General features: G+C 43.6%; 1 protein-coding gene across 1 annotated transcript in view; it reads right to left on the bottom strand.

Annotated features, from left to right (window-relative positions):
- AOAH (acyloxyacyl hydrolase) overlaps positions 1-14,172 on the bottom strand; it is a 211,658-nt gene that overhangs the window by 93,112 nt on the left and 104,374 nt on the right. The window contains exons 7-11 of the mRNA XM_002818049.4: positions 10,686-10,746; positions 9,206-9,276; positions 8,282-8,330; positions 5,797-5,845; positions 3,876-3,970 (exon numbers count right to left, since the gene is read on the bottom strand). Of these exons, the coding sequence (XP_002818095.3) occupies positions 3,876-3,970; positions 5,797-5,845; positions 8,282-8,330; positions 9,206-9,276; positions 10,686-10,746 (325 nt within the window). The remainder of the gene's footprint in view (positions 1-3,875; positions 3,971-5,796; positions 5,846-8,281; positions 8,331-9,205; positions 9,277-10,685; positions 10,747-14,172) is intronic.

Raw genomic sequence — 14,172 nt, 5'->3', positions numbered from 1 at the left:
TGTACATATATGCTTGAGCAGATAATTGATCATTTTAAAAGGTAAATTTGCAGATGTGAAATTACAGATGTGAAATTTGCAGACGTGAAATTTTTAGTGAAAAATCACAAATATTTTAATATTGCCTTATACATGTTGCCAAATTGCCTTTCAGAGAAGTTCTAGTAACTTCATCTCTTGTTGGTGAATTAACAAGCCTGTTTCACCATATTTTTGCTAAAACTGGGTCTTTATCACTTTTAACCTTTGTTTGTTTGACAATGATAAATGAATTGCATTGTTATCTTAATTTGTTTCTTACTGCTGAAAATGAAACTGTTTTATATTTACTGGTTATGTTCTTGATCATTAAAAATTAGATTTTTTTCTTATTGCTACATAGAAACCCTGTTAATTAGAGGATTTAAATCTTGCCTTATATTTTGTAAGTATTGTTCTACTTTTACATTTGTCTTTTAATTTTGTGAAGTTTTTTGACATTGTACACATTTGAAAATTGTATGTAATTATATCTAGTTTTTTTTGTGTGCTTCCTTTTACAATATTATGCTTAGAGAGACTGGAGTATTTCTTAAAATAATTTTTTTTCTGGGAAGGCATATGTCTGGTATGTTTTCTGAGTCTTTGAATGACTGAGAATAAGCTTCTGTCGTCCTCATGTGAGAACAATAGCTTGGCATACAGCACTTTCAACACAATTTTTCCTTCTTGAAATTCTGTAGAGAGGCTGTTCCGCTTTTTCCTGAAATTTAGTGTTTAGTGATAAGTCTGATGCCAGATGGATTTTCCCTCCTAGTATCTTCCCTCGTTGTTGGTTTGTTGGGCAGGATGATTCCAAGATTTTTCTTTATCCTTGGAATAAACAAGGAAAAGCAGAAAACACAGACAGTCTATTTTATACCCTGGCCTGGCACGCAGTGGGGGTTGTGGGCTGAAGAAGATTTCCCCAACTCAAGAAAATTATCTTGTATTATTTATTTGGCCACAGCTTCCTCTCTGCCTGATGTCTTTTCTTTTTCTGCAGTTTCTATTCAATTGCCAGGACCTTTCCTGCATGCCTCTCCTCTCTTCCCTCTTGATTTTCACATCTAGCCTTTCTCCTGAGTCCCAGAATTTCCCCAGCTGCCTGACCGCTTTGCTCTCCTGTTTTCTGCACCATCCAACTTGCAAGCCAGTATTGCCACTGTATTTTTAGATCAGGTAGTTGTTTCACCTCAAGGCAGTCTTCCCTGATTTCCGAGTTCTTCTTTTTCATGTGTGCAATTTCCTCTCAATTATTGTTGAGAACCTGAAGTTAACATTTTACAAAATGTCACTCTCTTTCCTCCCATAAACGTTTTTCAAAAGAACGCTCTTCATTTGTGTTCTTGAGCAGTTTTCGTATGTATCCGGATGTGTTTCCCCACTTGCTCATCTTTACAGAGGGAGATCTATGCTTGCCCGGTGTGGGGGCTTGGGAGAGGTTCAACCAGAGACCGTTTGAGTTCATGTTCAATTTATTTAATCTAGGAAGAGGAGGTCAAGGAAAAAATGATAATTTCTGCAGGTTAATTTCTCTGGATCAGTTTCAGTTTTCTGGGAGAGGGAAGAGGGAAGCACATCCATAGGTGGCTGTATGACAGGGTTTCCCCACTGTGCCCATGTCCCTTTCTCGAGGGCAGGGGCACCACCCCCTTCTCTAATGGACACGGTGGCTCTTGGGACGAGTCTGTTGTGGCACTGCCCCCACATTTTTTATTGTGTTGTTTGATAGGTCCATCCAGAAGTAATGGCTGCGAGCTGCTATTCCCTGTGCAGTGCGTCAGACCCATGCAGGGTTTTATGTGTGTGCAACCAGTGGGTCCCATGAGGTCCTTTGCTTAGAAAGGGCCCTGCACTGGGTTTAATGCTCTGCTGCCCCAACGTGAACTTCTTAACAATCTTATTTTTGAATTTGTGTTATGTGAGTGAAGTCCAATGGGCCAACTGAGCATGTGTGAGCGAGGAGACTGGAAACGGGGTCGACTCTGGATCCTGCCTCCTGCCACCTCTCAAGATGGGTTCCTGGCCACTCACTCTGCAGCCTGTCTTCTCCTTCTTGCCCTGCAACTGCTGCACCCTCCAACAAGGTGGCAACTAAATGGTGTCAATTGGGGAGGCCTGTGTTCCAATGTTGCCCTTTGGTCCTTTTGGGAATCTGGGCACAGGCAAGAGGAGGATTGGGGTTGGGCATGGTGGCAGCTGTCACCTGCCCCAGCCAGCCGTGCTGGCATCTGGTGGGCAGGGGAGGCAAACTCATTACCCATCCAAATAATTAGCATGTTCCAGCACAGAGGTTTGAAGACTCTTGGGGGGTCACCTGACTGCTGTGGGCTGGGGAGACAGGCCCTGGGAAGGAGAGATTCCTGGCTTACCTGGGGACCCGTGGAACACTGGCAGGAGGAGGAACCCAGCAGCTCTCAGGCCTGAGTGTTTCAGGATGGGAGCCTCGGTGCCTGGGAGGGTCTGTAATTGCCCTAAGCATCTCCTGGCCTGAGGAAGTGTTCAGTCTGGTCACCACCTTGTGCTCCTGGGAAGCCTGTATTCCTCCTTCCAAACTTCCCGAGTCTGGCTTGCCTTTTCTGTCTTCTGAGCAGCTGAAAGCACCCTCCAGGGACAAGCTACTACGTAAGAATTATGTAATTTCAGTGATTCCACCTGCATAGGAGTTCAGTGCTGTTACAGTGGCATGTAAAACTGGCATTGCATAATGTGACAATGAACATAACATTTGTGTCAATAATTTAAAAATTTAATTTTTTTTAGAATGACATTAAATAGCAAATAAGAAAATATCATGACATATTGAGGGAGACTGCCAAAGAAAGAAATGTGCTTTATATTTTAGCACCTTTAATGGAACTTTCGAACAAGGTTTGCTGAGGGCACCTGTACTTTTATTTTGCACTGAGCCCTGCCAAGTATGTAGCTATCCCTAGGCACAGGTTTTGTTACATTTCCTCGTGATAACTTATGGCCACAGGAAGCCCCAGCTGCAGGTGACCCATCTGACACCACTGTACCCCCTGCTTGTGTGTGTGGCATTCAGACTGCCCTTCCCTGCACCCTCCAGCTCCCACCCTTTGCCACATAATCTCCCCAGGTGTTCGCACAATTTGAGAGGAAGATAATGGCCCTCCTGATAATGCAGCAGGTGTGTGCTCAGGTGATGAACTGGTAATATACAGGGTTGCCATTATATGTCTACCCCATATTTAGGAGTCGTTCATCTGAGTAATGCATACAAATCTCTCTTATAGTGCCTGACACCTGATATAGAGTCAATAAATGTGTTTCCTTCCCATTTCTTTGCCTTCTTTGAGTCTGTCATTGTTTGCAATTTTGCCTTGTGGCCCTTTTCTTATTTTTTTGTTAAAAAACCCTCCCAGACAGCCTCATCACTCTTTGGGAATGGATGGCGGGCTTGTCTGTCCCCTGACGCCTTCTGTGGAGCACAGCAGAGGCCATCAGGAGCCGAGCAGCCTGCTCTGCCCAGAGCTTCTTGCTTGCTCAGATGAAAAACAAGCTGGACAGGCCCCAGAGTGCCTCATCCTGACCTCCACGGGGAAGCCGGCCTGGTGGGCTTTGTCCTTTCCGTGCATTCTCCACCTTCTTGATTCCCCACTGCTGCCTTCAGGGTTCCTGGCAGCAGCTGGGCTGAGGCTGGGGAGGTGAGTAGAAGGAACCTTTTGCCATTTGTCTAGGACTGAAGTGACTGTGGATATGCCTTTCATGGCAAATTTTGCTAAAGAGGGAAATTTGCACCTGTGTGGAGTTGGTATCACATTTAGAGAGAGCAAGAGGAAACAAAAACAAAGGCCAGCACATCTGGAATGATTACTGCCAAAATTACTTACCAAAGACATCTGCGATGCTGTGATCCATTCAGGAGAGATGTGAAAATGAGCCCCAGCTGAGTCTCCCAGCAAAATGATTCCCCTGGGCTGTGAACCTAGGCAGCACAATTTATTCACATTATTTATGCACTCAAGTAGTTTGCAACCTCCAGACTGGGTAGTTATGAGAGCAGATACCCTAGTGTGTATTCTAGGCACCGAGCATTTTCACAGTAATGCATTACCACTTTTCGCATGTTTGAGAGTGAGGAGCATAGCATTTCGGAGCTGAATGAGATTTCCAGGCCATTGGAGCTGCTAGCTAAGATGTAGAGATGCAGGTGTGTTTCCCAGCTCAGCATAAAACATCTTGAGTGAATGAGGGATGAATAAGTGAATCAAAGCTTTATCTGAAATCAGAAATATACCCTAAATTTTGGTTCTGGAAATTGCTTTCTTGAAAACATACCAACGTCCATTACAATTCACTTTAAGGGTTAATGATCTTATGGAACAATTTTGATTTTTCAAGGATGTTATGGTCTTTTAAAGCCTTTAATCCATACAGGCAAAAACACAATAGACGATTCTGACTGATTAATGGAGAGATGGAGATAGAAAGGTCTGCATGCAGCCCTGTTTGTTTGGAGGTTCACAATCACTTCATCTGACTCTGAGGCCCATCCAGACGAATCAGTCACCTGTGAACTCATTCTTCCAAATTCCTTAAGATCCTGAAAGACTCGATTGATGCCTCCCAGAGGCAGAGAGAGGCACCTCCTTTTTCCACTTCCAAACTCCTCAAGTCACACAAGAGGGTGGCCTAGCCTCACTGCAGTGGCTCCCCAGCCTGGGCTTCATGGAAACCACTATTTGGCCACAGAAATGGGGACTGAGAAGGCCCAGGACATCCTGGAGGGCACAGGGAGAGGGCGATGTGGGGAATCTAAGAGGCTTTGCACCACGGTTTCACCTAGGTCTGCATATATTTCATTCATTGGTTTAGTTGTTCACTCATTCTTTATTCATCCAACAAATATTGCTAAACTGTATAAATATGTAATGAGCGTTTACATTTTCTATTCCTCTTCCTGCCCTCTGAGGGCTTAAAGACAATTAGGCTTTAAGTTCATACACGGCAAAGACTATATACTTTTTGTCTATATATAGACAAAACTCAGAGCCAAGTATAACTCTTGGTTAGAATTGGACTTGTTGTTCAGAAAATACCTGTTGAATGAATGAATGAATGAATGAGGTGATTGTGAAAGTGGGGAGAGAAGCATTGCCTAAACATAAAACAGTGATGTTACCATCAAGCGTTGGCATCACCAGGAGCATATTTTCAGTAATGTGTGGGGTGGTGAGGTATCCCCAATGGAACTGGTGGCCCAGATGTTTGTGCCATCTGGGCACTTAGAGCACAGAGCTTTTGCCCAGCTATTTTTGGGAAGCTCTCACAAGTTATAGTCTGGTAGTCTCTCTGAAGTCATTCAGACATTCAGATATGCATCTTTAACCTAGTGGACACAGAGACTCATCCCATCAGTAGAAGTCCGGGTGTCTGACCTTGTAGTGTAATTAGAGGAAAATGCAAAAGATTAAAAATTTCAGTTATGATTGCTGCTTATTTTCTTATTTGGAAAAGTGCTGGATTTCCATTGCTCTTTTATCCATTTTGCAACCTAATCCTCAGGTAAAAGAGTCAATTAAACAAATTGTTTTTGCTTTTTTAAGATTCTGCCCTCTTTCCTCCTTTTCTGAACCTTTTAGATACTTTATTTTTTCTGATCTGTCATGAAAATAAATGTAAGTTGGTCAGCATAGAGTAAATCCTAGCATCAAGCACGTTCTGACTTAGGTGGTCTGCTCACTTCAATTTGACTCAAACTAGAAAAGAATACTCTATTGTTATAACCACAATGACATCCACAATTCATACCTTCACAGAATTTCTTCTCATATGGAACTCCATCTTTTGGATCAACACCCTTTAAAAGAGAAACGATGTGATTAGCAGTTTGGTTTTAAATTCATGAGATACATATACTAAAGCTCTCCTAAATGGCTTTAAAGGCACAAAGGCAAATGAGTAGATAAAACCCTTTAAAGTTTCTTAAGCCCCTAATTCAACATAGCAACGCCCTGTGCAAGCGAGTCGGGTTTGGGAGGAACTGAGGGTGTGAGTAAAGAGAGAGCCAGACACTGAACAATTTCATTCAGGGAGATGCTGGGCAGGGTTCTGGGAGAGGTGCCTGGACCAGCGGTCTCACCCCTCAGAGCATGGAGGGTCTACTGAGTGACTGGACACAGGGTCTGGGCAGATTCTGCAGTCTCTGAGCTGGAGGCCTAAGTGTCCTGACATCTTCAGTACCTAAGATTGATGCTTCTAAGGAAGCAATTCTCAAAGGGTCCATTTTGCACATTCCTTTACCCCCTGAGGACATTGGCAATGTCTGGAGACATTTTTTGGGGGTGCTACTGGCATCTAGTGGATAGAGGTCAGGGATACTGCTAAATATCCTCCAGTTTGCAAGACAGCTCCAACAACAAAGAATTATCCAACCCAAACATCAATAGTGCCCAGATTAAGAAACCTGGAAGTAACATTGGGCCTGTGAATGGGACTGAATTGGCACAGTTGGGACATCCTAAAACCTAAAGTTAAAGCTACCCCTTAGTGGAGCTGCTAGTCCTTGGAAGGATTATTCATAGTATTCCAAGATGAAAGCACTTGCTGATCAGAGATGTGTTAACAAGAGCGTGCTCACTCTCCAGTCTTGAGAGCTCCCCATGCCCATTAAAACATGAAAGAACCTATTAACATCACAGTCAACCCTGGGGTCCCTGGGACACAGTATGGGCAAGGTTGGACTTCATGGTTGTAAGACTCCCTCTGAGTTTATGATGTTGTGGTTCTGTGAGTGGTGTTTCCTCTGTGGAAGGGGATAGGTATGAAAGTGATATGTCCTTCTCCCATCACTGATGATGAGCTCTGCATCTTGCCTCCCTGAGCTCATGGTGGATTTCCATTGATCTAGTACAGTCTCTCACTTGGCCTTCCTCCTTATATGGGTGACACACCATGTCTGAGGCCTGGGTAGGACCATGGAATGAAGACAGGGCCTCACACATTGACTAGTCTCCTTTGTCCTCCAATATGACAACTAAACCTGGGTTTTTCAGACCAAGAGCTGACTTGGGGATCTTCACCTTAAGCTCTAGGGGAGATGTCTTCTTCTTCTCCATGAAAAGGCAGAGTGACTTAGCGGATAGGGTGGGTGGCGTGGGCTGGGACACAGCCGTCTCTCATGCTTTCCATATCCTAGAGGCCATGGGACTGGAAAGCATACAGTAGGTAACTGTTGGTGCAAGCCTGGACTATGAGTGTCCTGAAGAGAGGAAAATATTTACAGAAACTTTTTCCTCTTCATTGAAGCAGATAAATTAAGCAGCTCTTTAGAGGCAACTTGGACAATTTATTTAGGTAGGCGTGAAAATAATTGCAGTTTTTGCCGTTAATTACAAAAACTGCAATTACTTTTGCACCAACATAATATCTTGAAGTTAGGGAATCTTAAGCTTCAGGGCCCATTACAGCCCCTGCCCATGTGAGTACTGGGAGTGACTGGGAGCAATAGAGTATTTTAGGTGGAGAGGGGAGGCCAGGACATGTTTCCATGTAAACAGTTCTGGTAAGTCCGAAACGAGATCTGAAAAGAAAGGGAACTGAATTTCTGAGACTCCAGGAATTTGTTAAGATTTCTGTGATTGTTTTAAAAATTATTCATTTTCCTATTTGATTTTGTATTTTTAAGTAGATATTCTTTTTTTCATGAGGAACCCTCAAATCTTGTAAGCTTAACACCCCACATACTTGAGTCTGTTGCTGTGTTAGTTTGGCTTTCCTCTTTTCTTCCCTTTTCTTTCCCTGGGAGCTGCAAATCCATTATTCATAGGAAACTAGGACACCAGCATTAAATGCCTTAAGGTGTGAGTGCTAGGGTAAATACTGAGTAATTTCTGCTCTGCCCGGCTAGGCTTATGAAACAGAAAAAAAAATGGCTGCAACAAAATAAGGACAGCATGTGGTTTGCTCCAACAGCTGTGTGGGTGGCTGTAAAACTTTGTTAACACCACTCTTCATTTAATTTCACACTGTTCGAAACAGTATAAAGGTATTAGATGCGGGTGACCTTAAGCAAGGCTTAAAGGGGCCATGACTGAGAAAGCCTCAACTCTCATGACATCGTTGACACTCTTCATGCATCATCAGGATTCTATACCCCTCTTCTAAGCAGCAGGAAAAGAGTTGCTTTAGGTTGTCATAGTTTCTTCCCTGGATCTATCTAAAGCAAGTATGTGATGAGCTTCGGGGGAGGGAGGAACAAAGGAGAATGGGGTTCAAGCTGAATGTAGTTGCTTACCCAAATGCCATTACAGTTTGAATCCTGATGGACATCCCAGTTGTCTGGCCTAAGAAAAAACATTAACATTGGTCTTTGTCATATGCTTGTCTCTCAGTGGATGTCAGTTTCATGCATGAATGAATGAATGCTACATGAAGTGCCATGGAGAGACAACAGCATTCTTCATGGAAGAGTGTCACATCCCATTGTGTGTTGTGACTTCAGAAGCCTCCATTCAGCTTCCTTGCTTTAACCTTGGTTTGGGATATTTGCCGGAAGCTCTGGACCAAATCCTGTCTTTTTCATCATTGACTACATTCATGGACCGCACTGTTGTGGAATGGTGCCGATGGACATAATGAACAAATCTGCATCCCGTTGTGCCCCTCAAGGCCCAAATAACTGGTTTATTTCATGCTTTGACACTGTAGTCACAATAAAGGCGAGGGCTGGCGTATCTGTTTTTTGATACCAGAGATGGAATTGAACCTCAGCCCAGGGCTAATGTATGACATGTTTTCCATTCATTAGAGGCTCCTCCTTACTCCTGGAGGGAGAGGCCACTATTTCTGGGCCCAGTTCTGCATGAAGAACTGATACAGAAGGCTGGATAAGTGTCTACAATAAGATAATCTGTTCACTTGATTGTTTTTCCCACTTGACTGTAAGCTCCAGGAGAGGAGGCATATTTCTGTTTTGTTTACCACCCGGCATGATGCAAAGTACTTGGCAAATTGTAGGTCCCTGATAAGCATTTCTTGGACTCATGAATGAATGAATGCCGTTCTTTTTTCACTGAGCTTTACTTCAATCGGAACATGAAAATCTCTTCTCCCTATAAGTGGGAATCCCCACTGGGGGATGGCTGGGGGAAGGAAATGTGCCTCCTGCTTACTTTTCTGAAGATAATTTTAAAAATCAGCAACCAGCAGAAATAGTTACCTTCTACCTGGGTACACTGACTCGTCGCTGTCATTACAGTCTCTCCCCCGCCAGTGATAGCCCCGCAGTGTCTGAAATTGAAGAGCACACACAAGAGGGGTTCAGCCCGCTTTGATGTTATCCACGAGGAAGGCCAATCAGAGCTGTCTGAATGGCATTGACATCTGCAGTTTTTAATTCAGAGTCAATCTAGGATCACTAAACAGCACTAAGAAAATTAAGATTAATATGATAAGACATGCTGTGTGAGTGACATGTAATACAACACCAGGGCCAATAACAGGTGGTAGGGTATGTGCATGTGTGCGCATATGTGAATGTACGTGTGTGTGTGACATTAAGTGCGTGCTTGTATGTGCGTGTGTGGGGGTGCATTGTGTGAAGGTGAATGTGTATGTATGGGGGGGCACGTGTATATGCATGTGTGTGTTTATGTGTATTCATATTGTAGATGTGTGTGCATGTACACACGTGTGTTTGTGTGAATATGTGTTTGCTCATGTATGTGTGTCTACAAGCACCTCCAGAAACAGCAGACCCATCCAACTTCCCAAAAAACCCTCTATTAACTATCAGTCCTCTCAGGCTATAAAACAATTGGCTTATTTGCCCCAATGATTAATTTCATTGGATAATTTAAAAGTCTCTAGCCAAATGGTTAATTATGCAGGTTTAAATACTTGACCTGAATGATTTGAATCAAGAGTTATAATAATGCCAGATAATATTTTTATTTCCTCCATTCCCAAGTAGAATATCTGAGATTTCCCAAACTTTTGGGACTTTGTGACACGTTACTTGCTTGTTGGTTTTCACAGAGAATACCCTGACATTTTAACTGTTCGGAATCAAATGCACACACACACACGTTAAAAAGTAAGTTAAAGTAGATTTAAGAAGTTCCAAAGTAATTCACAAAACCTTTCAAGGCAACCATAGCCCCCATGGAGAATTCCAGTTTGGAATGGAAACAAAACCAGTCTGGGCCTAAGATTTACTTCAATACCTTGTGTATCATCACAATGGTACAAAGTCCTTAAAAAATGTGAAATGGGCTGGGGTGTGGTGGCTCATGCCTGTAATCCCAGCACTTTGGGAGGCCGAGGTGGATGGATCACTTGAAGTCAGGAGTTTGAGACCAGCCTGGCCAACATGGTGAAACTCTGACTTTACTAAAAATACAAATATTACTGAGGTGTGGTGGTGCACGCCTGTAATCCCAGCTACTCGGGAGGCATTAGAAGCACTTGAGACCAGGAGGCAGAGGTTGCAGTGAGCGGAGACCATGCCACTGCAATCCAGTCTGGGGGAACAGAGTGAGACTTGCTCTCAAAAAAGAAAAGAAATTGTGAAATGATGTGTTGTTCATCAAATTAATAATGCATTCAAATGAAATTCAGTCTTGTCTTATTAAAGGAAAGTAATTTGTAGGAAGCAATGTGATGTTAGTGAACATCTGGTTATTCCTAACAATACTTACCGGGAAAATGCTGTATTTGTCTGAATCCACATCTTTGAATGGCACAGACTGTTCTATAGCTCTAGGAAAAAGAAAACAAAACAATCGGTGAGCTAAGAAAAAAAGTAACAATGTTGTTGAAAACAAATAGAGAGACATTTTCTGATTCAGCTGTGTTGAGTTTATGCCACAGAGGGCCATTCTAAACAGAAAATTAAGAGTCTGTGTGGTGTCAGACAGAGCCAGCAAAACTTTGCCAATCTCTGCTCTTTACCCAACAGAACTGTTTTCTCTCTGATAGTAACTTGGCCTATATGAGGAAGTGAAATAATTGAAGTGAAATTTTAAAGGGCAAGGGGTATTGATGTTGAGATTCCCAGGAAATATGAGACGGCACTTTGAGTTCAGTCAATGAACTCAGCACTACAAATTGAATTTTTGCCATTTTGCACATTCTGTTATAGAAATCTTTTCCTAAAATTTTACTCTTTTCAATCACTTATCCTGAGAATCTTGACCATTTAGCTGATATTAGCTGTCAACTTTCACTTCCATTCATGAGTCTTGGAAACCAAGGACCCTGATGTGATGACTAAATAAATTGATGCCAAAGCCATGGACATCCCATGAGGGAGGATTTCCCCTGTGGAATCCTCACTACCAGACTTTTCCCAGCTTCTAAATGTCAAACACTGCCTTGGGTTTACAAAATCACTACAGAGTAGCAGAATAATGCAGTCATATGGCAATGAGGCAGGAAAATAGGGTCTGGAGGCAGGAAACATAAGGCCGACTCACACTTCAGCTATAACAGGAAATATCCTCTCCATAGGGCATACACCGTAAATGACTTTGTAACTTTGCTTCATCCTCTTCATTTACATAGGGCGTACCCCAAGTAGAGGACATTTAAACTCACAAAAACTCTGTAATAGGGCCTTTGAGCCTGTATTCTCAGGCCTGCTTCTACACTGTGGAGTGCACTTTCATTTTCAATAAATCCCTTCATTCCTTCCTTGCTTTGTGTGTTTCGTCCAATTCTTTGTTCAAGATGCCAAGAACCTGGACACCCTCCACCATTAATGGCAAGATGAGGCTTTCCTTGGAGCCGAGAATTTACAGTGAGTAACACAACCTTTTATAGGAATCACTAAATGGTCTTTTGAATAAAGAGCATCTCAACAGTTCTGAGAACCTCAAGGCAAATAAATGCAACCCGAGACCATGCAGAGCCTAACTGGCAGCCTGGAGCCTGTCTTATGAACTCTGGGATGGGACAGAAGTTCAGCTTACAGGCCTCTTTGGTCAAACACTGAAGGGCACTGTGCTGGTTATATTAGCCTCTATGGCTCTATAGCCTGTATTCTACTCTATACTTTTGGGGCTGGGAATTTTGCAAAATACACTTACCAGGTTCCCTTGGGAACTGGAGCTGGCACTGGTGGCAAGAGAGAGCAGGAGGAGGAGAGGAGAAGTTGTTTTCCCTCTCTGTCTTTCTCTCTCTGGATGTTCCCTTCAGTGACTCTACCTCTAGCCACAGTGGGCCCTCCTGAGGGTCCCAGCACCTGTGGGTGACCCCTTATCCATGACTCCAGGACTGGCCCACATGGCCTCTTGTTTTGCCCCCAGCAACCCCGCAGCAAGTGGCCTCCCAAGCCTGAGAACACCAACTCCTCCCTTTTGCTTCTTCTGTCCCCCTAGGGATGCTGGTTGCCTCCTGCAGTCCTCATAACTTGGTGGCCTTGCCTTCCTCTTTTTACTGTTTCAGCCTTTTTAGCACTTTTTAAACTGGTACCTTATATTAAATCCTCCTTGCACAGCTCTGTTTCCTGACTAGACAACTGAGAGGAGGGCCCTGGGATGAGTGAGTGCTGGTTAGGGTAGGGAAAAGTAGGGAGTGTGGGGAGTCAATAGCCACTTAGTGGACCCAATGAAGAGGGAGCTGCAAGCTGATGTCTCATCACTAGTCCTTCCTACATTCCTGCCCTGGAGGACAGGGGAGGCTGGATCCCTGAAAGGACAAGGCAGCAGGCTCCCTCTTAGTGTCCCCAAGAGGAATTATCCTTTTGAATTCAAGTGCTCTTGCCAGATACTGAGTTGAGCATGGTGGTTCAGTAAAGACTCCGGAGTCAATTGGAGTCACTGCTACACCCACCGCTTCCTCACCAGCTCTGCAATTCTCAGAAGTTTATTTAACCTTCCTGAGCCTCATTTTTAAATCTGTAAAATGTGATTCCTGCCACCTCCCTCACAGGGTTTATTGGGAGGATTAAGGGAAACCACATGAAAAGCCCCTGGTATTGGTCCTCACAAAGTGCTTGCAGCTGTGATCATGAGCGCCTGCTGTCCGAAAGAGGAAATTCACCTCCCCCTTCCATTTGGGGTGGGGTGGGGTGGGGTGGGGTGGGTTGAACAAGGCCAGAGAGAGAGCCACCAGCAGGAAATTAGAAAGGTTCTACTTGCTGACTTCACACATCCACACTTACAGGGAAAGTGAGAACCAGCCTTGGGGAAGGTGGAAGATGGTCCAGGAACAATTCAGGTGTGGGCTATAGCCAAATTCCACCCCCATGATCACCCACACCTTGATTTTCCCATGGTGGGAGCGGAGGGAATGAAGCTTCCTGAGTGGGCTCAGAGGCTGTGACGCTGCTTTCCCTCATGCAGGAGAGAAGCTAGGGCAAGATCATCCTTGGGATCCTTCCTGCTCTGATGCGCCAGGGTTTCTAGATCCACCCCATCCCTTGTCTGCTCTGAGCTACGAATGGTTTTCTCTCACTTTAATCATCTGTCAAGAAATGCGGAAAAAGCTTGGACCAAATGACATGCAGTCATCCAACATCAGTTGTAACTGTTGAGAAAAGTTTTGGAAAAGGCTTTGAAGGTCACATTTTCTGTGAGACTAGGCAGTTTTCCCCATGTACGTATTTGGCTTCTTGGACAGCGTTTATTTTTCTAGCTGAGAAAAGGAAGATAAAGAAAGAGAGCAAGAGCAAGAGACAAAGACAGACAGATCAACAGAGTCAGAGACAGAGAGAGAGAGAGACAGAAATGACGTAGACCCAAACAACCATATTTTCAGCCTGAGAAAGAAAAAGGAGCTGGAGGAAAGGTCCCGTTTGGGCATGCGCCAAAGCTATCCCCTCCCACCTTTGTTATCTTGGGGGGTGAGAGTTTGTCCTTGAAAGAAGGAACAAAGAGTGGTCTTTAGGACTGGAAAGCTGATTTATTAACCTTTGTCTGCTTACTTTGAAGGCCCCAAGTGACTGACCAAAGCCATGCATTCTAGACATGAGTGGGTAGACTGGGTACTCAAAGTAGCATAAATTGCAACTTGTATAATCTCTACAATCCCTTCTTCACAGCCCGCTAATCAAAATTTTTTTCAACTCAGCAACAACTTCATTTGGTAGCAAAACTTGACCTGAACTGATATAGGGCAAGTATGATAAATTCGTAAACTTTATCATACTTAGTGTGAAAATTCATATATTTCGCTCTGAAATAT

Source organism: Pongo abelii, chromosome 6, assembly GCF_028885655.2.
Source record: "Pongo abelii isolate AG06213 chromosome 6, NHGRI_mPonAbe1-v2.0_pri, whole genome shotgun sequence".
NCBI classification, from domain to species: domain Eukaryota; kingdom Metazoa; phylum Chordata; class Mammalia; order Primates; family Hominidae; genus Pongo; species Pongo abelii.
The sequence above is the reverse complement of the archived record's forward strand: the minus strand, read 5'-3'. Positions and strand labels throughout refer to the sequence as shown.